Genomic DNA, 26164 nt, shown 5'->3' on the forward strand with positions numbered 1-26164 from the left:
CTGCAGTATAGGCAGGTGGTTCTCTAGGGCTGCTGTGACAAAGTACCATAAATGAGGTGGCTTATAAGAACAGAAATGTATTACCTCAGAGTTCTGGAGATTAGAAATCTGAAGCCAGGGTGTCCGCCATGTTGTTCCGAGCCTCTCTTCCAGCTTCTGGTGACAGCCAACCTCCCTTGTCATGTCTCAGACTCAGTCTTCACATGGCTGTCTTCCCTGTGTACCTGCCTCAGTGTCTCTTTTCTGTAAGGACACCATCCTACTCCACTATGACCTCATGTGAACTAATAACATCTGCCAAGACCCAAGGCCCACTCACAGGCACCCGGGGTTAGGACTTCAACATTAACTTTGGGGAAGGCAATCCAATCCAAGTCAGCAGGCAACAAAGAATGGGTTTGCAATGCAGGGGTGCCTGTCATAGAGAGGCTGGGCAGGATAAGAATTTGACCCACTGAGGAAGCCCAGGGGGAGATGTCCTTGAGGAAGTAGCACTTTTACTGAGGCATACAAGGAATTTAACTGACAAGGAGGAGAGAGAAGAGTTTTTTCAGGAAGAGCTGCATATGCAAAGGCCCGGAGGTGGAGGATGTGTCATAATCCAATCAATCTTTATGTCACCAGCCTTTTCCCCTGTATATCAGCCATGGCGGCAGCAGCTCTTACTCCAAATTGGATTTTCTCCTCCTACATTCATGCTTAAAATGGATCCCAGCACCCCACAAGTTCAATCCCCATTCTGGGCCCACCCTGTGAATACAACCTTATCCCATTTCTCCTGTAGTTGCTAGGCCTTCATGTCTACATGTTTCACACCCCAAACTAGCTTTATAACTGACAGAGTCTGTATCTCTAGGAGGATGGGAGCCAAATCTTGCATCTCTTGTGTATTCCCAGGGTTTCAATAAATATCCAAATGAATAGCTTTGCAGATGATCTTAGTAGCTGGAAGCAGAAGCAGCTATAGGCAGACCAGTAAAGGAGTTCTTCTTATCACCCAAATGAGAGGTTTTAAGGCCCTTGCTCAGGGCCAGAAGAAGCCCTGGTGGCATCGAGGGTTATGCAGTGAACTACTAACTGCTAGGTTAGCAGTTCAAATCTACCAGCTGCTACCCCCACCCGCACCCCCAGGGAAAAAGAGGAAGTTTTCTGCTCTTTTAACAATTTACAGCCTCAGAAACCCTATACAAGGTTGCTATGAATTGGAACTGACCTGACAGCCCACAACAGCAGCGTTAAGGCGGAGATACTGCTGAGACAATTAAGCACTCAGCTGCTAACCCAGGGGGTTGCAGTGTGAGCCCACCAGCTGTTCTGTGGGAGACAGGGATGGCAGTCTGCTTAGTAAAGACGACCGCTTTGGAAACCCCAAACAGGGAATTCTACTTCATCTTAAGAGTCTTGGTGTGGTGCTGTAAGATTAGCACTGGATTGCTAACTGCAAGGTCAGTGGTTCAAACCCACCAGCTGCTCCCTGGAACCCTGTACAGGGTGGCTATGAGTTGGAACTGACTCGACGGCACTCAATGACAACTTTATCCTATAGTGTTGCTATGAGTAGGAATCAACGTGGCAGCAATGGGTTTATGCAATGAACTGGGTCTTCCACAACTCTATGTCGTTGTTCTGACCCCTATACCTGTGGGTGTTATGCTGTTTGGAAATGTGGTCATACCATTGTAGGGCAGATCCTAAACCTAATCACTTCTGAGTGATTACAATACACACACATACACATAAACACAGGGAAAGAAAGACACCACGGATGGTCAGCAGACAGCAGACACAAGGAAAGAAGCCCCCCCAAGAGGGAGCTAACAAGGTCGAGACCCTGGCTTGGACTCCCAGCCTCTACAACTGTGAGGAAATAAATTTCCGTTCATTAAAGGCGCCCCCTGGTGGTCTTTCTGTGACAGCGGCACCAGGTACAAGGCAGGCCGACTCTCTAGGACAGAACGCTGGCAGGATTGGGTGGTGGATTGGAAAGAGTGGGTAAGGGGGCATGTGGGACCTCTCAGGTTTCTGGCTGAAGCAGGTAGGCAGATGGTAAGGTTCTACATAAATACAAGGAGGAAATCGGGAGTGGGGGGCGGAGGGGCACATCCTGGGTTCATTTGTGGGGACCAGCCCACCATGGGCAGTGGGTGTGTGACAGGGGAATCTGGATCTCCCATTGGCCTCGAAACTGGAACCAAGAAATCCCTGAAGTCCTGGTTTGGGATTTCAATTACACTGGGGCTAGAATGTTGTTATTGTTGAGTGCCAACGAGTCGGTTCCGACCCATAGCGACCCTGCACAGGGTTTCCGAGGCTGTAAATCTTTCCGGGAGCAGAAAGGCTCATCTTTCTCCCGTGGAGCGGCTGATAGTTTCGAACTGCTGACCTTGAGGTTCGCAGCCCGATTCGTAACCACTACGCTACCAGAGCTCCTTGTGGGGCTAGAATAGTAGTTTGTATTTATTGAGCACTCAGCATTTAGGCCCTGAGCTAGCAGCTTCCCCTTCATCCTGAGGCTTCCTGTTTTGTGGCAGAGGAAGCCCAGGCTCAGGATGATTAAATAAACAGATCAGGATCACTCCGGAAGGATTTGGACCCAAAAGTACCAAAGCTTGTACTCTTCATTACTGGGCTATCAGGTAACATAAATTGTTGGTTCTGTTTGTTGCCATAGATTTTTTTTGGGGGGGTGGGGTGGGGGTGGAAATATATTAAATAAACTTTTTACTTTGTAGTACTTGTAGATTTATTTACAGGAGAAAAAAACCATATATATATATATATATATATATATATACATATATCACAGAGATTTCCCGAATACCCTTTACCCCACTCTGCCAAATGTTCACATCTCACTCTACTGTGATACCTTTGTCAAAACTAAGACAGTAACATGGATATAATACTCTTGACTATGAACAGACTTTGATAGTACTTTGCCAATTTTCCTATGAATGTTTTTCTTTTTTCTGTTCCAGGATCCAATCTAGGATCTCACATTGCATTGAGTGAAAAACTGTTGTTGTTGTTGTTTTTTAAAGCTACTCTTTTATCTGCATGCCCCACCCAGTATTTTCTTAAACATCAGTAGTCATCAGTGAATGTGTGCTGAGTTGGCCCTAGTCCTGTTTGTCCTTAGATGTGTCACTTGCTCTCCCCTGCTCTGCTGTCTGTTTCAAGAGGCTGATCCCTGGGGGCTGTACTCCCCAGGCCTACTGGTCAGTAGACTTCCCACTGGGGCTGGCCAATGGGAGGCACTGGGGTTGAATTGGCAGGTGGGAGGAAGGGAAAGGCCAGACTATTTCCTCTTTCTGCTTTGGGCTATTGCTTCTAGCAATGAGTTCATCTCTCCTCTGTGTCTCCCGTTTCCCTGAGTGAGCCTGACCCACAAGCTCACCACTTCCTCCTCCTGTGGTCCATGTGACCTGTTAACACCTGTGTGGCCAGTTCCTTGCAGTGAAATCTGGAGTTGAAATCCCGTGTTTTTGAAATGTCTGCTTTCCTAACTGGTCTGTGGGACCTGCCTCCACACTTGGCCCTCTTTCCCTCTTGGAATCAACATAGTCACAAGAAGAAGAGCTCCTTCCAGCTCCAGGTTCTGGGCAGACACTGCAGAGCTCCTCAGGTATACAGCAATTCCTGGCCACTATGGCCACACTCACCTTGAGATGCCACATGGCTCCACTAACAGCTCACTCTGTCCTTTTTCAGGGTTGCTGGAAACAATAAAAGTGGGAGACCCACACAGGCTACCCAAGTCTCAATCTTCCAGGGTGCACAAAGACAAAGAAAGCTGCTCACAGAATGGCTGTGGACATTGTCTCCGTGGGTCCCCTCTACCAAGGCCCTGAGATCTCCAGAATGAGGCTGCTGACAGCAGAGGCACCCAAAAAATCAGCCTCCCCACTCAGATCCTTTGCCCCCATGAGGACCAAACTCACCACCATCGAGACAAAGAGGATCATGTCCGTTTTGGATGAGGCTATCCACAAGGTGGAGCTGGTGACCCTGCTGTCAGATGTGGCCGTCAATCAAGCAGCTCTGGAGAAAATGCTGGGGGAGGACACCCTGAGGGTAGTGAGTGAGCATGAGGCCCTCTGCAGGACCCTCCTGGATGCCGTCAGCAATTTGAACGACCAAGAAAGGCAGTTAGAAGAGATGGAGGACATGGAGGACAAGCGGATGCTCAGAGAACTGCTCCTTGCAGTGGAGAAGCAGAAATCCAGCCTCTTTCCACTGATGCAGCAGATCAAAGACTCCACCAGGAACATCCTGCGGCTCTTGCTCGCTAAGCCCCAGATTACCCGGCTCTTGCAGCTGCAGATGCTGGGCAGAAGCTCAGAAGCCCAGAGTTTTATCAACAACCTGGTGGAACTCCGAATTTTCCTGTTTGAGAAGCTGCTCACTAGCCCCATGGAGGCCAGGGACAAGGCCCAATTCATACAGGATATCAGCAGGCGGGACAGGAGGAACCAGGAAGCCGTGGCAGCTCTGGAAAGTGAATTGGCAGAAAGCATCAAGAACAGGAATGCTGAGGTATTGCCGGGTTATGCACGGAGCTTTTCAATGGCTGAATTTTTCCTCAGTGGTTTAAATGTTGTCGTTGTCAATTGCTGTCGAGTCGATTCTGACAGAGCAGAACTGCCTCACTGAGTGTTCTAGGCCGTAGACTTTACAGAAGCAAGTTGCCAGGTCTTTCTTCTGTGTTTCTGACAGAGCACAACTGCTCCACAGAATATTCCAGGCTGCAGTGTTTACAGAAGCAGGTTGCCAAGTCTTCCTCCTGTTAGGTGGTTTCAAACCACCACCCTTTTGGTAACCTGTTGATTACTTAACCACATTAAGCAATTGCATGAACCTCTCCAGGAGGAATCATGACTCCTAGTGATCTAAGTAGCTTCTCCCCCGAGTCATTTCTTCCACTAATAATGTTTGAGCACTTATTTACAAGGGGCCTGGCGTCAGCCTCATGGACTTCACACTCGGGTAGGGAAGGTAGGTTTTAGAGAACTGATTTCATTACCTTTGTGAGAAGTACGATGAAGGATGGTTTAAGGGAGTGCCACAGGGGAATAGAACTTAGACTAAATGGATTAGGGATAGTGAAGTCAAGATGTGAGGCAAAAGAGGAAACGGACTAGCCCCAGCACCTATTAGGTGTAGATGCTAACATCTTCTGATGAGCTTTTCTGCAGTTTGTTTACAAAACAGCCCCTTCCCTGGCTCCCCATTTCTGCTGAGGAACAAACAGAGGGCAAAGAATGAGCCATGGAGTCCTGGTGTGGCATTGTGGGTTAATACGCTCTGGTAGCGTAGTGGTTACGAATCAGGCTGCGAACCCTAAGGTCAGCAGTTTGAAACTACCAGCCGCTCCGCGGGAGAAAGATGAGGCTTTCTACTCCCGTAAAGATTTACACCCTCGGAAACCCTGTACAGGGTCGCTATGGGTCGGAACCGACTCAACGGCACTTAACAACAACAACAACAACGCTGGACTACAAAGTCAGTTTGAACCATTAGGTTGGCGGTTCAAGCTCACCAGCTGCTCCTTGGAAACCCTATGCAGTGTCACTATGGGTCGGAACTGAGTATACGGCACTTAACAACAACAACAACAACAACAACAAACCTCAGGGATGAGCCCAGTTACAGTGTGTTCTCTTCCTTCTCTCTCTCTCTGTGGTGGGGGCGTCTCCGCTGACCCAGACCCTTCCAGTGGCCTCACTTAGCCCACCTGTGCCTCTCACCTAGAAACAGAGGTGGTGGCCAAGAATGTGTGCTCTAAACAGACAGACCTGGTTGACATCAAACCCTGGTTCAGTTATATACAATCCCAGCCAGACCACTTGAGCCTCAGTTTCTTCGTCTGTAAAATGGTCTGTCCCTTCCCATGCGGAGGGGTTGCAGGGCAGGTTAGATGAGGTAAAGATGCAGGTGGCACACCCGGCCCTGTGAGTGAGTGTGCTGGCCTGGCTGTGGACCCGGGGAACCTGGTCATGGGGGTCGGGATTAATGAAGTCTCCTCATCTTGCTGACTCAGGTGGAAAAGGAGAACTTCGTGATCCAAGAACTGAAAAAACACCTGCACCAGGTGCTCAAGTTCTCGGAGAACAGTCTGCAGCGCACCAAGCAGGAAGCCGAAAAGCAACAGAAGGCAGACTTCCGCGCCTCGCAGGCCAGGATGGCTAAGATCCGGCAAGAGATCCTGACCCTGCGCACGCAGTACCACAACCTGGTCTCACAGAACCGCGAGCAGGAACAGGCACTGAGGAAGGTACCCAGGCAGGATGATTCCATCACTCCCAGAGGCCGGGAGCCACAGGCCCTTGAGAGGCAGGAGGGTGTAGGTGACAGGCCTGGGGACTCGGGGCAGAAAGACCTGGGCCCCTGTCCCAGTACTGCTGCGTGCCAGCTAGAACGCCCCTGTCTTACACACAGCTGTCTCCCCTGCACCCAAAGAGCGGCTCAAAGAAATTGTTGTGACATGAATGAACAATTGTGGGAAACCGACACTGAAACAGATGTTCCAGAAGGCTCGATCTGATTTTGTGCCTAATGGCTATGAAAATCTCTGGCACCTACAAGTATTAGTATGTTCTAGAAACCATGCAGAGAGTTGTGGGTGAATCTCATTCAATCTTCTACCTTTATCTTACTCTTCGTCTTACAGATGGCAGGATGGGCTCAGAGAGGTGAGGAAACTTGCTGGTCAAAAAGGTGGAGCAGGAATTCGAACCTAGGTCTCTCTGGCTCTAAAGCCAGGAGTGATCCCTTGGAGGTCAGGGCCCAGGGGTATATCTGCAGGGTTGTGCTCTGAAGGTGAGCATCTAGGATGGAAAACAGGAGGCCTGGGAGAAGGAACTTCTCCAACGCATGGTTTGAGTGCCTCCTGTGTGCCCAGAATGTGCTTGATAGTAACTAGTTCGCCCAATGTTTTCACTTTTCTCCTGTAAAACTGAGGTTCCTATTCTGGAAGGATACTTTGAAAAGATTTCACTTCAAGGGTGTTATTCCTGGACAGGAGTAGAATCTCTGTGGCTTTGGGGAGCTCCTGGCCTCTCCAGTCTTGGACAGTAGGGGGCTGGGGTCAGACTGAGAGCCAGGAATTCAGATGCTCCAAATCCTGGGCCTTGGAGTTGAATTTAGACCTGTGACCCCTGATGCCCAGTTGGAGGATTTTGGGCAAGCAGCCTCTTCTCTTTGAGCCTCAGTTTCTCCATCTGTAAGGTGGGCATAATCATAGGCCCTGTCTCTCAGGTGGTTGTGAGGGGCAATAATAAAAACAGCTGTTTGCTGAGCATTTGTTCTGTGCCAGACATCAGAGCCTTTGCTGTTACTGAGCATTAAGGCCTGAGAGAATATTCTAGAGTCAGACTGCTGGCTTCAAATCCGGGACCTACGTGTCTGAGCCTCAGTTTCCTCATCTGTGCGGTGGGAACAGATCTTGTATGCATTCAATTAGGTGAGCCATGTGCCGATTTCTCCCCGCAGCAGATTCTGATGCAAAAGTTCTGACAGACACTTATTGATGATACCCCTCCATCCATTTATAACTCCGTGCTGTCTTTGTTTTTAGAAGAAATATAAAGTTGAGACGGAAATAGAGAACTGGATCCAGAAGTATGATTTGGAGATGAGTGAAAAGCAGGTACTAGTGGCTGGATTTGTTTATAGGTATGGAGGGGGACACGCCAGGATGGGGCCTGGAATGGACCTGCAGCGTGCTCCTTTGGCTTAAGGGTTTGTCAAGTCCGGGCAGAGAGGGGCGAGGTGGGAAAGGAAGACGCCAGAAACCGCTAGACACTGGGAAGAGCCTGGACTCAGCCTAAGGATCTTGGCTCCACCTAGTGGCCACATCCCATACTCCTCTGCTTCCTCCTGACTCAGCTGGGGCTTACCCCGCACAGACTCCAGAGCTAGACCCCACTCAGCAGGTTCTCACTGGAGGTGCCAGCTGCTGCGCTGTGACAGGAAAGTGTCACTTACCATCAGCCCACTTCTGCATGGTCAGCAGAGGGAATGACACCGTCTCCAGACGGTGGTGGGGATAAAGTGACACAGAGTTGCCACAAGTGCTTGTACCCAGTCCAGGGTCTGCTGTGGAGGAAGGGCTTAGTCAGAGGCAGTCCACAGACCCGGTACCCCTAAACCCTCCACCCATCTCTGCAGCAGCTCGGGCAGAGGACGGCCTGGGAGCCCCTGAGATGGCTGTTGGAAGTGGGTGGGCCCTGCTGTATCTGAGCTCAGGCCCAGGGAGAGGAGACTTTAGAGATGGGGGTATGTGTGTTGGGGGGGCGGGGGTGATACTTTGTCTACTCAGCCCTGTGGGCTCTGGAAGGGTTTCAGTTACAGCGAGTGCTTGGGAAACATCAGTGGAAACAAGGGAGGAGAGAAGAGACCATGGGTAGAAGGAAGGAAGGAAGGAGAGAGGGAGGGGAAAGGGAGTGAAAGAGGATGGAAGAGGAAGGAGAGATGATAATTACAGACAGAAGAGGTGCAGTTAGATATAAGGATAAACTTTGGGGCTCAGAAGCGCCCTCTGGGTGTCTGGGTGGCAGCTGCCTGCCTGTCTCGTATCCCACTGTGTGCCGGGCATCGTGTCTAGTGTACTTTGTCCACTACGTCATTCAGCCCTCCATTCAGGTTGGGAATGATCTTCTGACATGGCTGAGAAAACAGGCTCGCGAGGTGAAGCCTCTCAAGTGGTGATTGAGCTAAGATCTAAAGCTCAGTTGCCAACTTGCAAGCGCTGTTATTTTCCCCATTCCTGCCTGGAGCTGGCCTCTGAGCTTAGGTGGGGTTGCTAGGCTGTCTGGGCAGCAGGGGTACAGATCTAGTGATCTCCTGCAGGCTGAGTTAGAGGAGCTGGATGCCATCCACAAAGAGGAGAAGTTGCAGTTGGAGGAGCTGAGGCAGAAGCACGAAGTGCTGTTGAAGGAATTCTCCCAGATCCGCACGGAGCGGGAGATCATCTCCAAGAAGCGGATGGAGGCAGAGGAGCAGCTGGTACTCATGGTGCGGGCTGCCACGCTCATCCAGGCCACGTGGAAGGGCTACTTGGTTCGCTCCCTGCTCAGGTCTAAGAAGAAAAAGCGGGGCAAGGGGGGCAAAGCCAAGGAAAAGGGCAAGGGCAAGAAGAAGGGCAAGAAATGAGTCCTCCTGCTCCGAGATGGACCCTGGAACAGAGAGCCTGTGCTACATAGCTTTCAATTAAAACACATTTTAAACCACGCCCACTGTACCAGAACTGTGTGCATGCCAGCGGCCAGAGGGGTCCGTGAGGAGCGTGACACTTGTTGTATGGGAGCAGCGGGAATGGCCACCGGACACATGCCCAGTCTGGGTGGGGGGTGAGGTATTATAGCTGTGACCCAAGGTACAGGGACAGGTAAACTCCAGGGGCAAGGCCATTGGGGGTTCAGGATGCTATGCCTGCCCTAGGAATATCATCTTGCCCGAAACTTCTCCCCGCTTTAGGATTTGGAAGACTCATCTGTCTAGGGGTCACTGCCTACTGCCTGACTCTGGTGTTATTTGGGGCCCAGGTAGTTGGAACGTTTTGAAATTGTTAAGTGCCTTCGAGTGGGTTTTGACTCATAGTGATCCTGTATAGGGTTTTCCGAGGAGCAGCTGGTGGGTCTCAACTGTCGATCATGTGGTTAGCAGTTAGCAGTTATTATTCTACAGCGCCACACCAGGACTTTGAAATTGTTGTTGTTAAGTGCCATCCAGTCAGTTAAGACTCACAGTGACCCTATATAGGGTTTCTGAGGAGCAGCTGGTGGTGGATTTGAACCACCGACCTTGTAGTGCAAACTGGCCTTGTGGTACAGTACTGTATCCTATAACAACAGGCTGTCACTCACAGATTCAGCTTTCTAACGTCTCTGGAGAAAGTCTAACCATCTGGGCCTACCTCTCCACCTGCAGACACAGCCCTCTTCTAGAACTGAGCGGTAACCTTGCCACTCTCCTATACGAGGCCTTAGCTTCACAGCTGGGCTGTCGTCTTAGTACAATTGGGAGGGAAGAGGGCCATTTCTGACTTGTGTCTAATAAAGGGCAGACCCCCTTTACAATAGAGTCAGTCTGTGCCCAAAGAATGCAGCTGGTCTGCTGTCCTGGTGGCCCACCTCCCTACAGGCATTTGCAAGTGACCCTGGTCTAGCAGCATCCACTCCGTCGTCCTTCTCTCTCCCCAGAGCAGAAATACAAAACCAATGCTGTGCCTCCACTGGGCTCCCCTAGTGCTTCCTTCCGAGAGAGACAGGGATGAGGGGCCCCAAACCCAGTCCCCATGCCAACATCCACCAGGGACTGAAGGCCACAGCGTTTGAATCGTGATCCACTCCAGGGCCGGGGGTATAGGTAATGCTCTGGCACATATGGAGAAGGGGTTCTGTGAGTTTCCTAGACACGCAGGTCTTTTTTCTGGCCTTTTTGACCCCTCCACCTGGAGAAGTCCCAGGCAGTTTTCCCAAAGATGAGCAATGCATTCATACACACAGGGGTTCAAAATGAAGCTGCAATTCCTGTTTTGCTGGCAGAAGGCAGCAGCCGGGCCACCAGTTCACTGGCATCAGCTGGACAACAAGGCCAACAGTGTTACTGCACCCCCGGTTGGCCACTGACAAGATTTCTGCCTTATCCTGGTTCCACCTATTGTACTTTGTTATTTAAATCCACTCATTTCTAACTTTGGTCTTAAGGGAGAAAAATCAGCAGCCATCATGGTTTTCACATATTTAATGCACATGAAAATACATGACCACATGCTCCCCCATGTATTATCCCAGACCCTCCTGCACCCCCATGTCCACACTCTGCCCAGGAGAGTCTCTGGGGCCTTCGGACTCAGCAGGGAGCTCAACAGGAAGTGGGGAGAGGAACCTTTTGTCCCTGTTGGCACTCACCATGTATTCACACTTGAAGGGGGTGGGGGGCACTCGGTTGGCACCAGTACATAGCGGGGTTGAGACAAGAACGGCATCTCAAGGACAGCCCCCAGCAGGGGAATAACTAAGCAGGAACCACTTCGGATTGTCTTGGAAGGGAGGCTCTGCCCACCTGTGCTATCCTCTAAGCCACGCCATGACCCCAGGGGCAAACCCAGGACCAGGACACTCATTTCCAAGGGGGCTTTGGTTTCTGGGGGACCCCACCCCGTCGGGGGGTGGCAGGCACAGACACGCTGATGGAATGTGCCCTGGGAGTCAGCAGAGGTCTCCGAAAGGTCACCCCTAACAGGGCAGGCCCATTGGCATGGGGGGCACTGGTAGGTGGAAGAGCCATGCTGGGAACATCCAGGTGGGTGAGGGACTGGGAGCGCCCCCGTGGTAGACGGTCTGGAGTATCTAAGCCATTCACGGGCAGTTTCCTGCAGTCAGCTGCCACCCTGGGCTCTGTCTTGGAAGCACTGGCTGGGTGGATGGCTCGTAGCGGGGTCTCCCTGGGCTGGGGCGAGTGGCTGCCCCTGGGTGTAGTGGGTGGCGTCCAGAAGAGGGCATGGAGTTTTGCAGCATCACCCTTGGCTATCCATGGGGCTTCCCAGCTGGTGCCCTTTGGCCGGGAGCCAAACAGCGATTCATCACAGAAAGATGGTGTGTGGCCGATCAACCTGGCAGAGGGGAGAAACAGTGAGCTGGGACAGAAATGATCCCTAAACCTTAATGCTCCCCAGTACCCAAAGCAGCAGAGGGGCTGCCTGCAAATCCCAGGAGTCCCTGCTGCCCAATCTGGCACTAAGGTGAGGACCCAGTACCCCACATTGTGCCTCAGTTCCCCAGCATGTGCCCCTATGACTCCAGGGGCAAACCCAGTATTAGAATCAGGAACCTTGCTTTCATCAGGGTGGCTGACACAGACACCCCAACGGAGTGAGCCCTGAGAGTCTCCGGGGACTCTGGATCAAGGTCCCAGAGGTCAGCAGCAGGGCTGTCACAGGAAACCTGGCAGTGGCTGTAGTGAACACAGTGCGGCTCCCACCCCGTTACCTGTATCTGTTCCTCTTCCTTGGTGTGAGGCTTGGAGTGTCGCCCCAGGATGGGGTGTTCTCACACTTCCCGTTGGCCTGCGACACCCCGGAACTCAGACTCCGGCTTCTGTTGGTGGTTTCCGCCCAGGGTGGGTCGAAGTCTGGTGGGGTGGGCCGGGTACCCGCAGGACTGCCAAACAGAGTCTCATCCACATATGATGCTCTGGCCTTAAGCCGGTGGCTGCCCCGGCCGCGGTACTGCCGGTGAAGGGCCTGCATCCCGCTGATGGCCAGCTCCACCAGAGTCCTCATGGTTTACACTGGGCATGCTCTGCCCGCCAGGCCCTGTCTGCAGGGCTACCTGGAAGAGAGAACAGTGCTGATTCAATGGCGGTGCTTGTGAGGGACTCGTAGTTCCAGACCCCACTGCCACCCATGGTTGGGTCCCTCAACCAGCCCTCCTCACGTGAGAGCTGTCAACCCCAGAGGTACTTGGGACAATTTTTGTTGGAGTGTTTCTAATTGTCACAATGCTGGGAAGGGGCCGGGGGGCACTACTGGCAAGATTTTAATAAATGAATAAACAGATGAAAAGGACAGCTTGCTTGTATACAGTGAGTGCTCAATAAATATGCAAGGACTGGGGCGATAAAAGAGAGACGGAGACTATGTCCCTGAAACAAACTCTGGCAGGAGAGTGAGACAGGGAGGTCTCTACACTTACGTTGTTATTGTTGGCTGCTGTCAATGACTCCAACTCACAGCAACCATGCACAGAGTTTCCAAAAGGTCAGCAGTTTGAAACTACCAGCTGCTCCACAGGAGAAAGATGAGGCTTTCTGCTCCCATAAAGATTTACAGCCTCAGAAACCCTGTACAGGGTTGCTATGATTCGGAACTGACACCACAGCACATAACAACAACAACAAAATCTTTATGGGAACAGAAAGCCTCATCTTTCTCCCATGGAGAAAGCTAGTGGGTTTGAACTGCTGACCTGTGGGTCATAGTCCTATGCTTATCCTCCAGAGCCACCATGCTCCCCAGTACAGGTATGTTGTTGTTAGGTGCCGTCGAGTTGGTTCCAACTCACAGCAACCCTTTATTAGGGTTTCCAAGGAGTCTGAACTGCCGACTTTGTGGTCAGCAGTCCAGTATTGATCCTACACCAGGAGTCCCATGTACATGTATGGTAGGTGGTGGTGACGAGCTGTCCAGTCCGTTCAGACCCTGTATAGAGTTTCGAAGGCTGTAAATCTTTACAGAAGCAGAAAGCCTCATCTTTCTCCCACAGAACGGCTGGTGTATTTGAACTGCTGCCCTTACAGTTAGCAGCCCAACACATAACCTCTATGCTACCAGGGCTCCTAATGACAGCTAGTATTGATTGAATGCTTACCTTCCTCAAAATGGTTGACAAGCATCCTCTCATTTAATCCACTCAACAGCCCTGTGAAATCACTCCGATTCTGTTCACGGATGACAAAACTGAGGCTTTAAAAGGTGAAATCACAGTGTAGGCCACACCTAGATAGTGGTGGAAAGGGAATTCAAACGGTTTATAAATTAGGAGCGGTCCCTATGCAGTGAAAATGGTCTGTACTTGATTACCAACGTAAAGGACGGCAGTTGGAACCCATCCATCGGGCACTGCAAAAGAAAGTTCTGATTTGCTTCAGTAAAGATCACAATCAAGAAGTCCCATGTAATACATGGGATCGCCAAGAATCAGAATTTACTTTAAAGCTAAATCTTTTTCATCTAATCCATGTTTTTGGTAGGAGTGGAGTGTCTGCGCACTTAGCCACTCACTACTGAGGGATCAGTGCCTTAATTCTGCTGCTGCTGCGAGATTAATGGCCCAGATCTCTTCGCTCTACAGTTCCAACTCCTCTAACCTGAGCTTCTCGGTTCGCAGCCAGTCCCCGTCTCGCGCGCTCCCGTCCCACCAGATTGGGACCCCAGGGCTCAGGCACACGTGCATCAGTGATCGCAATGGGCACGCACCTAGGAGTCCGAGGCCAGGCCGCCCCCGGCCCCGGCCCCCGGCCCCCAGCGCAGACTCACTCACCCGGGAGAACCAGGCCTTAGCGACGCGCGCATCCAACAACAAATAAGACACGGCTGAGTCGATTCGGCCGGAACCATTACTGCAAGGGCGGAATCCTGACGCCCCCAGGACCTCCCATAGCCAGAAGAAGTTCCCCCGCCAGTCGGGGGGGTGTAAGAACCAGGCTTTCGGGGCTGCAGGCGGTGGCGGGGCGCAGCCGTGGGGCGTTGACTGTTTCTTCCCCCCCCTCCCGTCCGCGCAGTTGGTGCGGCCCGCAGGCTCCGCCCACTTCCATCTCCGTCCGCGCGGCCCGCATGGCGGCCGGCTCACGCTCCGCGGCCGGACCCCGGTCTCGAACGGCCATGGCCCAGTGGAGGAAGAAGAAAGGGATCCGCAAGCGCCGGGGCGCGGCCTCCCAGGCCCACAGCAGCGACTCGGAGGACGGCGAGTTTGAGATCCAGGCGGAAGATGACGCCAGGGCCCGGAAGGTGGGATCACAGGGCTGGAACTCGCGTCGGAGCCCGAGGCCGCGCCGGGGCCTCAGTTTCCCTCTGCTGAGGAATGGAGCACGGCTGAGGGTGGAGGGGTCCGCGTGGCCCGCGGCTGGGAGCAGGCCCGCCGTCCTGAGCACGTGTCCTGGGGCCTGTCACTCCCGCAGGAGGGGTCTGCTCTCTCACCCCTCGTGGGCTACCCAGGGGGGCGAGTCCCAGCTCCACTGTCCAATGAGAAGTGCGGGTGAAGATGCGTCTTAATGGGTTTGAGGGATTCTTGGGAAGTTACTGCCTTTAGGTGGAGAGGCGAGAGAGACGTTCCCAAGTCTCCTGGGATCACCTGTTGAATGCTCTTTACTGCCTAAAAGCTAAGAGCTTTGCATGACTTTCGTTTTATCCTCACTCCAACCTTGTGAGCTGAGCTCTGGCACCCCCATTTTCCTGACCAGGAGACTGAGGCCTAGAGGGCTTAAAGAACTTGATCAAGACCTTACCGTTTGTGAATGCCAACCAGTGGATCCAACTCTTATGCACTCCTCTGGAGCAGGGACCAGATGAGACCCCATACCACTGTTTCCCCACACCAGCCTGGCATACAGTTGTTGTCATTAAGTGCCATTGAGTCAGTTCTGACTCATAGCGACCGTTTAGTGTTTCTGAGCAGTGACTGGTGGGTTTGAACTGCTAAACTTGTGGTTAGCAGTCCAGTGCTTATCCTGCAGCACCACATCAGGACTCTAAATGTTTGTAGAGAACTTGCTAAAGGTGCTGAACAGCACAAGAGGGCAGAAGTAATGTTGTTCAGTGCTGACTCGTAGCAACCCTACACAGGGTTTCTAAGGAGCAGGTGGTGGGTTTGGATGCGCTTGACCTTGTGGTTTGCAGTCAGGTGCTGATCCTACAGTGCCACACCAGAAGTAGTTGTTAAGTACCCTTGAGTCCAATCTGACTCATAGCAACCCTGTATAAGGTTTCCAAAGAGCAACTGGTGAGCTAGAGTGGCCAACCTGGAGTCTCAAACCGACTTTGCAGTACAGCGCATTGATTTGCAGTACAGCGCATTGATCGGCAGCACAGCGGTAAGAAAAGGAGCCCGCATATTGGGGTTTCTCAAGGCGCAGCTCTGTTCAAATCTGCCCCAACCCTGTACTGGTTGTGAGATGTTGGTAGGTCGCTTGAATGGATCCCGACTCACAGAGACCCCAGGTGATAGAGTAGGGTTTCTCAGACTGTCGTCTTTACTGGCACACATAGACAGCCAGGTCTTTCTCTCAAGCGGCTAATGGGTAAGGCCGCTAACTGTTGACCTTTTGTAGACCCTCTGTCCCCACATCCGTAGAAGGCAGGTTAAAGATTAAGTGATACAGTATTTGTACATTTATATGCCCTCCTTCTGGAAGTGTTGTTACGACATCTGTGTGTTTCCAACACTTTATTTTTGTGTACCTAAGCAAGGGTGGTAAATGTTTCCTATCAAGGGCCTGATGGTTAATATTTCAGGCTTGTGGCCTGTAATGATTTTTACAGTCTTTTCAAAATGCAGACATTTCTCCTTGTTTCCAACTGGAGAAAACAGGCTGCTGCCAGACTTAAAAAATCACAGATGCTGCATGCAAATCCCAAAATCCCACTTGCTGGCTGTTGGAACTTGAGCTTCCCCTTAACGTGCCTTTGTTGACTTGTCTGTAAAACGGGCATAATAGTGGTACACATCTCATAGCCCTGGTATGGTGGTTGTGAGGATTGAGTGGGATCATTTGTATGACTGCATATTATTACTTGTTGTTGTTAAGTGTTGTCAAATTAGTTATGATTCATAGTGACCCTGTATAGGGTTTCTGAAGAGTGAAGAGTGTGTTTGAACCTGCCACCTTTTGCTTAGCAAGCCAGTGTTTCTCCTATAACACCACACCAGGACTCCTATTATTATTAGTTATTGTGAAGTGCTGTTGAGTCATTTCTGACTCATTGTTGTCAATTGCCTTCGAGTTGGTTCTGACTCTTAGTGACTCTGGATAGGGTTTCCAAGGAGAGCCTGGTGGGTTTGAACCTTGTGGTTAGCAGGTCAGTGCTTATCCTACAGTGCCACACCAGGACTCCACAAAGCGGGTACTTTTATTGACTTCTCACAGTTTTTAATTTTGAGACCTTTGCATGACAGATAATGTTGGTGATGGTAATACCACCAGTTGCTTGAAGTGTTCCACCTTTCCGTTTAACCTTTTTTTTTTTTAAAAAAAGCATATATGTACCTTTTGTTTTGTATTGTAGCAATCTGTATATAACAAAACATTTTCCATTCCAACCATTTTCCGGGTACAGCCCAGCCACACCAACTACATCTCCGTGTGGCACAACCATCACTAGTACCCATTGCCAAATCTTTTCTCTCTCTCTCCTTTCTTTCTTATTTTCTCCTTTCCTTCCGTTTAATCTTCACAAGAACCCTATAGGGCCGATGCTCTGCCATCCTCGTTTTCCAGCTGAGGCGCAGGGAAATTAAGTCTCTTGCCTGAGGTCTCACAGTTGGTCATTGTCAGAGCTGAGATTTGAACCCCAGGCAGTGTGTCTCCCGAGCCCATGTTCTGAGCCTCTGGCTTGTCCTGGCCCAGTCATGGGAGAAACCTTTAATGCAGAAATCACATGATCTGTAAGGAGAGTCATTGGCTGGAATTGGGGAGAAACTGGTCACAGGACATCCCCTTCCCCCGCCCCTACTGGTCTGATTTGGTCTCTCTGTTCTTCCTTCTCAGCTGGGCCCTGGCAGGCCCCTGCCTGCCTTTCCCACCTCAGAATGCACCTCAGACGTGGAGCCAGACACTCGGGAGATGGTGCGAGCACAGAACAAGAAGAAGAAGAAATCGGGAGGCTTCCAGTCCATGGGTGGGTGAGCTGGAAACATTGATCATTGTATTGTCTGCAGTTGATTAATGATGTCTGCTCGGGGCCCAGCACTGTGGTGGGTTGTCAGGAGATGAGGCAGTAGAAACGGTCTCCAGGCATTCAAGGCCTGGCATGTAATAGAACCATTAGAGCAGGTCTGGCTGAGGCGAGGATGGTACAGGAACAGGCAAAGACATTTGGGGATTTATTGCACAGCAAAATAACACTTCAGACCAGGGGACAAGGTGGGCCAGTTGGGCAGTGTGCTGGAACACCTGCCTAGCTATTTGGAAACATGCCCCTTCCTTGCTCTTTGCACATCACTAGCAACTGGTACAAGGATTTGAATGTCAGGGTGAATGTTTTTCAAACCTTAGGAAGGAAAAGCCCTTCTAAGTGTGATGTTGTTGTTAAGTGTTATTGACTCAGTTCCGACTCAACAGCCACCCTATATAGGGATTTTGAGGAGCAGCTGGTGGGTTTGAACCACCAACCTTGTGGTTAGCAGTCCAGTGTTTATCCTATAGTGCCACAAATGAACATCAATTAATCTGACTCTTTTTTAAAATTAAGCATGTATTTGTTTAAATATATATACTATAAACAAAATGAAAATAAATGCTGTATTTGTAAACTGTAGAACAGACAAAGGGTTAGCACCCTTAATCTATAAAGCATGCTTATGAATAAATAATAAAAGACAGATACCCTGATAGGGAAATGAGACAAAGACATGAACAGAAGACGGTCCTCAAAAGAAATCTACATGGCCAATTCATGTATCAAAAACATGCGAAGCTTCATCAGAAATCAGAAAAACAACTATGTATGGGTATGGCAGCGTTTTGCCTTTCTGAATGGCAGATAGGAAAGATGGGGCCCAAAAGCAGCTTAGACCACGGTGTTTACTGATTTCCAACCTTTCCACCACCCAAGTCACCCTCCTTTCCCATGGACCTCACTTCTCAACACCCACATCTACACCTGCCATGGGCCCTTGTCACCGCCCACCTTATATAGGAAGTTTCAGACACATAAAGAAAACTAGTGCAGGCCTGTGAGTTCTGGGTTTCTGTGTCCCCATCTCCCACCTTTAGCTGCCTCTAACATCCGTCTTATCCCCGACCCCCTGTGTGATTCTTCATACAGTGTTGTGCCCCGCCTAAAACAAAGGAACGGCCCTCCGTTCTATCCCAGACCAGTCTAGAATTGGAGTTCCCCACTTAGCACACAGTGTTCTTAGCCTTCTGTTCTGATCAAAACCCAAATAAGGGCCAATCCATTTGGTCCCATTTGCTCTGTACCTTTTCTCTCTCATTGCTTTTCGACAGGTGCAGACATAAATATTTTCAACTTTCTTATAATATTGTAGTGCAAAAATATCCACAGGTGGTGGAGATGGTGGTGGTGGAGATGGAGGTGGTGGAGATGGTAGTGGAGGTGGTGGAGGTAGAGCAGGCGTTGGTTTTGGCCCTAAGGAACTAGGATGAAGGCTGAGGAGGTGGAGGTGGTGGTAGAGGTGGTGGAGATGGTGGTGGAGATAGAGCAGGCGTTGGTTTTGGCCCTAAGGAACTAGGATGAAGGCTGAAGGAGGTGGGGCGGTGCTACACCTGACATCGTCACTCATCACAAAAGGAGCTGGCACTTAGGGGACACGCAGCTCAGTGCTCACAGCCCCTCCAGGGAGGCACCATTATGGTCTCTTAAGTTTCACCTGAGGAAACTGAGGCCCAGAGTTGCACAGCTGGGATTTGAACTGGGGTCTGTGGAAGGTGAGTGTTGAAGGGGACCTTTTCTGTGTGTGTCCCCTCCAGGCTTGAGTTACCCGGTGTTCAAAGGCATCATGAAGAAAGGTTACAAGGTGCCAACGCCCATCCAGAGGAAGGTACATGTTGGGAGCCTGGTCTGTAGGGAGGGGTGCACAGCCTGGTCCTCCTGTGTGGCTCTTGATAGCTGTCACCCCACTTAATGTGGCTGAAGCCCCCCTGAGCTTGCCCATCTGACACATAGAGCAAATTGTGCCCAACATAGGGGAGCCTAGAACCTGGGCCTCTTAGCCTCTAAACCTCCCAAGCGCTGTCTCTGCTGAGCCTTTGTCTAGGCAGTAGGTGGCACCCCATTCTCACCCAGGGCTTATGATCACAGCTGGCAGACATAATGACGGGGACTAGACAGGGAGGTAGAGTGTCTCACTCTGAAGGATGTCCCACCAATGGAAAGAATTGGAGGTAGTGAGCTGCTCATCCCTGGAGGAGTACAAACTTGCTCTTGCAGGAATGAGACCAGGGCTGGGTGACAGCCTTTCCCACTCATTGTCCTTCCCCCCACCTCTATAGACCATCCCGATGATTCTGGATGGCAAGGACGTGGTGGCCATGGCCCGGACAGGCAGCGGCAAGACTGCCTGCTTCCTTATCCCCATGTTCGAGCGGCTCAAGACCCGCAGTGCCCAGACTGGGGCCCGCGCCCTCATCCTCTCTCCTACCCGGGAGCTGGCCCTGCAGACCATGAAGTTCACCAAGGAGGTGAGTGGGTCCGGTGTGGGAGACAGCAGGGCTGATTGGGCACGGGTGCAAGCACTGTGTTGTCTCCCCTTTACTGAGTCTTCCTCTCTTTCTCTCTCCACAGCTGGGCAAGTTCACTGGCCTCAAGACTGCCTTGATCCTGGGTGGGGACAAGTAAGAGCCCCTTCCTCCCATGCCACAGTCCCACCATTCACTCGTGCCCCCTAGTCTCAGGGTAGAGGGTGGCCGAGCCTATGCTGTTTAGTCATCAGATTCTCTGCACATCCAGAGGAGACATTCGGGGAGACGCGCACTAGTTTGTTAAAGCGAGTTGGCCACACAAGTACTGCAGTGTTCCGCAAAGTGGGCAGTTTAGCATGTATGGGGGGCTTCAGAAAGTGTGTGGGGAAATTTGATTATTTTCTAACTCAGTTGTCCCGCAGCAGAGTCCTTATTCTTGTTAAAATTTTATATATCTATGCTCTTGAGCACCACTTCAGTCATGTCTGCCTGTTCAGTTCTGTGACCTTGAGTACATTCTCCAAGCTGTACAACCATTCTCAGCCTCCTTTTCTGAATCGTTCCTCCCCATAAAGGAGCTCTGGTAGCGTAGTGGTTACGAATCGGGCTGCTAACCTCAGGGTCAGCAGTTCAAAACTGCTAGCTCTTCTGCGGGAGAAAGATGAGGCTTTCTGCTCCCTCAAAGATTCCAACCCTTAGAAACAGGGTTCATATGTGTCAGAGCCGACTGAACGGCACTTAACAACAACATGAACGTAAGCTCACTACTCCTTAAGGTCGCTGCTCTTTCGAGTTGCTGTTATCAGTTCAATCCCTTAGTTCTTGGAGTCCTGGTGTGGTGCCATAGGATAAGCACTAGACTGCTAACTGCAAAGACATGGGTTCAAACTCACCGAACACTCCTCGGAAATCCTTTACAGGGTCATCTGTGAGTTGGAACTGACTTGATGGCACTTAGTAACAACAACAAGATAGTTTTAAAAGATGCTCAAGGCAGACGTTTCCTACTAGTTAAGCTAAACTATGGTTTGAAGAACACTAAACGGGATATTTTTGGTTTAAGGTTTAGAGATAATCTTAGGTCTGGGCAGCAGTTTGAGGAATTTATCCTGCCTCCATGGCTCCAGGAAGTCTGGAGTCCATGAGAATTTGAAATTTGGCTTTGGGATATGTTGTTAAGTGCCATTGAGTCAGTTCTGACTCATTGTCACCTTGTATAGGGTTTCCGAGGAGCGGCTGGTAAGATTGAACTGCTAGCCTTATGATTCAAATGACTTTGTGATTCAGTGCTTTTCCTACAGCCCACACCAGGAGTCTTTTGGGTGGGTTTATATATGTATTTATATATATTTCCCCCCCTTTTTTTTTGGTGGGGGGGGTTGTACAGATTTTAATATGCCTAAGTCTAGCGTTGTGATTTCATGTGCTGGACCGCAAAGTCTGTTTGAACTGCAAAGCTGGCGGTTCAAGCTCACCGGCTGCTTCTAGTAAGCTCTATATAGGGTCTGTGTGTGTTACAACCAACTCAGTGGCACTTCACAGCAACAACAAATTGTGGATTGTTTAAAAGTTGCATGCACCAAAAATATGGAATGTCTGCCAAGCTCAGATTTGCAAAATGTACTACTTCTTGAGATGCTTGTACCATCCATCTGAGGTAGCAAATGCCACACCTGTTTAAAGAGCAAACTGAGGAAGTGATGGGACCCCGGGTAGTGAAGTGGAGCTCAGAACCCAGTCTGCTGTCCACCTCCTGCTTGTTCCATGGTTTTACCTCAAAAGGCAGCTCTTTCTTTGTCTTTTCCCTGCCTTTTGTGACAGTCACTCTTGGTTCTGCGGGGGGTGTTGTGCTTTTCTGCACTCTTGTGTACATTATGACTTACTGTCTTGTGTGTACATTATGACTTACTGTCTCTGTGGTGTGAGATTCTTGGGCCTCCCTGGGCTAGGCCTGGCTCCGATTTTGGCTGCTACAGGTGTCCTAAGGGTGTTTCAGAGAGCTGAAGTTAGGGGTGTGTGCCCAAAAGGTTTAAGAACAAGTACCTAGAGGGAATAATGTAGTTATAGAACTTCCAAATAAAGAAGAAATCAAGTCAATTTCAAGAGAATAAATATATAAAAATAAATCTAACTGTAACCCTAAAAACCAGACGAAGCTTTATTCCTAGCCACAGCCCAACCCCTAACCCCCCCACAATCATCCAGTCCTAACAACACCCCTGACTCTAAAGGAAGCCCTAGGCCTAGCCTAGGTCTACCCATAGTGCTAACGCTACCCACCCCTCCATCCCATCCAAAGAAAGCCCCAAAAAATCACATGTGTGCTGAGTGCTGTCAAGTTGGTTCCGCCTCAACCACCACCCTGTATAGGGTTTCCAAGAATCAGGAAACCTGGGTTCTTGTTTGAGCCAGCAGTTCTGGTGCCAGCAACTCCAGGGCTAGTTGCTAGGTGGCGCTGTGGGTCAAAGGCAGCTTTTTTTTTTTTAATAAATGTTTTAATGTGAATGTTGTGATAGTTTACATGGGAGAACATTAGTTTTACATTCATCGTATCGTATATTGTTTCAATGCCATGGTTACAATCCCCTCCATGCATCGTCAACCATTCAAAGGGTATACACTACAAGCCTGCCCCCTGGTCATCAGCACACAGCCCCTCTCCCTCTCTGGGTCTAAAGTCTCCAGCCACTCCATCTCTCCACGCTTTCATCTCTGCCTCCATCTCTGGCATATTGTCCAGTACTTTTTTGATCTTTGCTGTTATTGCTGGTGTGAGATGGTATGTCATTGTTGTTTTGATTTGTATCTCTCTAATGACTTGTGATCGTGACCATTTCGTTATATTCTTGTTGGCTGTCGGGATTTCCTCTAAAGGCAGCTTTGTTGCTATGTTGTTAAGTGCTATCAAGTCAGTTGAGTCAGCGTGACCCTGTATAGGGTTTCCGAGGAGCAGCTGCTGTGACTGAACCGCTGACCTTGTGCTTCACAGTCCAGTAGTGGAGGCTTTTATGGTTGAGCCCATCTTTTGGGGGGACTCTTTGTTGTAATTATTTTCTGTGTTTCAATTTGTGTCTCTTCTTGAAGCATTGCCTTTGCCTAGTGTCTCTGCTATAGCTTTTCCTCCGTTCCAAGCCTAGGGTCTGTCTTTGTAGGATAGGGGACTCCCCTGGGTTTGTATTTGAGGGACAGGGGATGGGGACTCACATGGGTGCTTGGTTATGGGGAGGGAACGAGACAAAAGCGATGTGTCCTATCAAGCTAACACCTCCTTTCTTCCTAGAATGGAAGACCAGTTTGCGGCCCTGCATGAAAATCCTGACATGTGAGTTGGGGATGATGATGTTTTGGGAGCAAGTTGGCCAGTGCCCCAGGGGGTGAGAGGAAGATGAAGGTGGTGGCCCTGACCCTGGGGTGAACTGGTCTGTGGATCCCCTTCTAGAATCATTGCCACCCCTGGACGGCTGATGCATGTGGCTGTGGAGATGAACCTGAAGCTGCAGAGTGTAGAGTACGTGGTCTTTGATGAGGCCGACAGGTAAGGCTGCAGGTACACCTGCGTACTTGCGTCATTGTTGGCTCCGAAGCTGGGAAAGCAGAGGGAGGCAGGGTTAACCAGGAGAAAGCAGCTTGGCCAGAACAGACTTATGAGGGCGGCAGCGTCTCCAGAGCACAGACAGTGCCCTGCTCCAGTCTCATTTACATTCAGTTATGTCAAAAAGAAGTAGAAGAAAGCCACAAATATGATTTTTAAGTGATGACAAAATGGCGCAAGGTTAAGAGCAGATTCTAGAGCCAGAGAGGTGTGAGCTCAAACCCCAGCCCTGCCAGTTCCCCACTCTGAGCCTGAGCCAGTCATTGAAGGTCTCTGGGCCTCAGTTTGCCTCACCTGTAAAATGGGGATAAAACAGCTTATACTACTTAATCCTTTGAGGATTAGATGACTTGATGAGCTTAGAGTACGTAGAACTGGGTTTGGCACAAAGTGAGGACAGTTATCATTTGTAGGAAATGTAACTAAACCAACAGAATCAGGATTTCAGGCTCGTTGCTTACAAGGAGACCTTGGGTGGTATAGACAGCATGCTCAGCTGCTAACCTGAGGGTGGAAGTGTGAGTCAGCCCAGAGGTGCTTCAGAAAGCAAGGCCTGAAGATCTGTTTCCCAAACCTCAGCCACTGAAAACCTTGTGGAACACAGTGCTGTTCTGATACCTGTGGGGCTGTCGGGAATTGGGAGTTGCTGCTCCTTCTTCCGGTTTCAGGGCTTAAGGTGAGGTGGTTAAGGAAAGGTGAGAGAGGTGAACGGAGTGAGGCAAACCTCAGTACACGGGGCAGAAATGATGGTGGGTCAGGGATACACGGGACCCCAACCCAACCTCTGCTCCTGCAGACTCTTTGAAATGGGGTTCGCTGAGCAGCTGCAGGAAATCATCAGCCGCCTCCCCGGGGGCCACCAGACTGTGCTGTTCTCCGCCACCCTACCCAAACTGCTGGTGGAATTTGCTCGGGCCGGTGAGTGGGCAGGGTTGGTGTGTGGACAGGGCTGGGGGTTGGGGCCCAGGGGGCTTGTCTGTCTTGCTGAGTGACTCTCCCTGGTTTCCGCCTCAGGCCTCACGGAGCCCTCGCTTATCCGGCTAGACGTGGATGCCAAACTTAACGAGCAGCTCAAGGTGGGACTCCCCCTTTCCCCGAGGGGGGTGCAGCCAGGACCTGTGAGCCAATACTCACGCCCCTCTGCCCACAGACCACCTTCCTCCATGTGCGCGAGGACACCAAGCCTGCCGTGCTGCTCCACCTGCTGAGAAACGTGGTGCGGCCACAGGACCAGACAGTGGTGTTTGTGGCCACGAAGCACCACGCCGAGTACCTCACAGAGGTGAGCAGGTCCTGCCTGGAGCCCTGGGTGGGAACAGAGGGCAGCCCCACCGGCTGGTACCAGCTCTGGAGATGGGGCTGCAGTTCCATAAAATGCCACCAGAGGGCAGCACTAGACGAGCATGGACCAGGGCAGATCCTGCTAAGAACTGGACATCTTCCATGGAGCTCGTCTTGGTGTCCTAGTTTAAACAACATGTGTTAGTCTCGTGTGTCTTTGTCACATTTCATTCATTTTCACAATGTTTCCAATTTTTTTTCACAATGCTGTGGCACACTTGGAGTCCTGGTATGGTGGTGTAGGACAAGCACTGGATTGCTAATCACAAGGTCAGAGATTCAAACCCACCAGCCACTCCTCAGAAATCCTGCCTGGGTCACTATGAGTTGGAACCGACTCGATGACACACACCATCACACCTTTCTAGCCTATATTGTATTGTAAGCATAGCTTTTATTGTTGAGAAGCAAACAGTTCGTACTGTGGCTTTAGAGCCATCTTTGCTTTATTGCTGTGCTCTGGAATCAAACCCACACTAGCTCTGAGGTACAGCTGTGCTCTTTTTAGTCCTTGTAATCAAATCCTGATGTGGCGTTGTAGGGTAGGCTGTGACTCTGCAGACTGTGAACCACAAGGTCAGCATCCCAACTGCTCCTCAGAAACCCCCAACAGGGTCACTCTAGTCAGAACCGACTTGATGTTGCACTTAACAGCAACAACAAATGGAGCCCTGTTGTGGAGTTGTAGGATAAGCACTGGACTAACCACAGGGTGGGCGATTCACCTACCAGCTGCTCCTCTGAAACAACAGCCCGAGTGTTAAGAACCACAATGAGTCACAGCTGTGTCAGTGGCTTTAGACAACAGTGGTTTATTACGAAATGTTTCAAACACTTGCTGAAGCACAGAAGACGAAGACGTGCCAGGTACCCGCTAGCTCAGTCCAACACTTAGAGACTCATGGCTGATCTCGATGGTCACCCTGACATTTCGGTCATTTTGGGGTTCATTCCAGACACCCTGTGTTTTTGCCTGTAAGTTTGTGGTGTTTGATCTGTTTTGCGTTTTTTAAAATTGAGGTACAGCTGCATGTGGTAAGCTGGGTAAAGCACCCCAATCTTAGCAGCTTGATGAGTTTTTCCTAGCTGTATATGTGTACTGGTGGCACACTGGTTAAAGCGCTTGGTTGCTAATCACAAAATTGGTGGTTCAAACCTACCGACTGCTCCGTGGTGGCTGGAGTGTACTTGTTGACACACACACACACACCAGGAGTCTGGAGGTGACTCCATGGTGGCTGGAGTGTACTTGTTGACACACACACACACACACACACACCAGGAGCCTGGAGGTGACTCCATGGTGGC

General features: G+C 50.5%; 3 protein-coding genes across 4 annotated transcripts in view; 2 read left to right on the plus strand and 1 right to left on the minus strand.

Moving 5' to 3' along the window:
- The first annotated feature begins 3804 nt into the window (after positions 1 to 3804).
- IQCD (IQ motif containing D) lies at positions 3805 to 9153 on the plus strand. Its single transcript, XM_006874021.1, has 2 exons — positions 3805 to 4536; positions 8851 to 9153. Exons 1-2 carry the CDS (start codon positions 3805 to 3807, stop codon positions 9151 to 9153), a joined length of 1035 nt encoding a protein of 344 aa, XP_006874083.1.
- A 1971-nt stretch (positions 9154 to 11124) lies between these two features.
- RITA1 (RBPJ interacting and tubulin associated 1) lies at positions 11125 to 12319 on the minus strand. The gene is made up of 2 exons (XM_006874022.1): positions 11994 to 12319; positions 11125 to 11617 (listed from the first exon to the last, which is right to left on the minus strand). The coding sequence occupies exons 1-2, from the start codon at positions 12284 to 12286 to the stop codon at positions 11125 to 11127; spliced, it is 786 nt and encodes a 261-aa protein (XP_006874084.1). The 5' UTR covers positions 12287 to 12319.
- A 2019-nt stretch (positions 12320 to 14338) lies between these two features.
- Positions 14339 to 26164, plus strand: part of DDX54 (DEAD (Asp-Glu-Ala-Asp) box polypeptide 54) — a 19403-nt gene continuing 7577 nt past the window's right edge. For both annotated transcript variants that reach the window (XM_006874023.1, XM_006874024.1), the window contains exons 1-10: positions 14339 to 14512; positions 17269 to 17398; positions 19213 to 19283; positions 19735 to 19923; positions 20027 to 20076; positions 23204 to 23245; positions 23363 to 23458; positions 24312 to 24433; positions 24530 to 24591; positions 24666 to 24797. In XM_006874023.1, coding sequence (XP_006874085.1) covers positions 14339 to 14512; positions 17269 to 17398; positions 19213 to 19283; positions 19735 to 19923; positions 20027 to 20076; positions 23204 to 23245; positions 23363 to 23458; positions 24312 to 24433; positions 24530 to 24591; positions 24666 to 24797 — 1068 coding nt within the window. The remainder of the gene's footprint in view (positions 14513 to 17268; positions 17399 to 19212; positions 19284 to 19734; positions 19924 to 20026; positions 20077 to 23203; positions 23246 to 23362; positions 23459 to 24311; positions 24434 to 24529; positions 24592 to 24665; positions 24798 to 26164) is intronic.

This window comes from Chrysochloris asiatica, unplaced genomic scaffold (assembly GCF_000296735.1).
Source record: "Chrysochloris asiatica unplaced genomic scaffold, ChrAsi1.0 scaffold00258, whole genome shotgun sequence".
Taxonomy (NCBI): Eukaryota; Metazoa; Chordata; class Mammalia; order Afrosoricida; family Chrysochloridae; genus Chrysochloris; species Chrysochloris asiatica.

What these genes read in the sequence shown, in the direction of transcription:
- IQCD (XM_006874021.1), top strand. Translation starts at nt 3,805, where the DNA reads ATGGCTGTGGACATTGTCTCCGTGGGTCCCCTCTACCAAGGCCCTGAG. An exon ending in TCAAGAACAGGAATGCTGAG is followed by an intron (nt 4,537 to 8,850) that starts GTATTGCCGGGT and finishes GATCTCCTGCAG; the next exon opens with GCTGAGTTAGAGGAGCTGGA.
- RITA1 (XM_006874022.1), bottom strand. Translation starts at nt 12,286, where the DNA reads ATGAGGACTCTGGTGGAGCTGGCCATCAGCGGGATGCAGGCCCTTCAC. An exon ending in AGGAAGAGGAACAGATACAG is followed by an intron (nt 11,618 to 11,993) that starts GTAACGGGGTGG and finishes CCCCTCTGCCAG; the next exon opens with GTTGATCGGCCACACACCAT.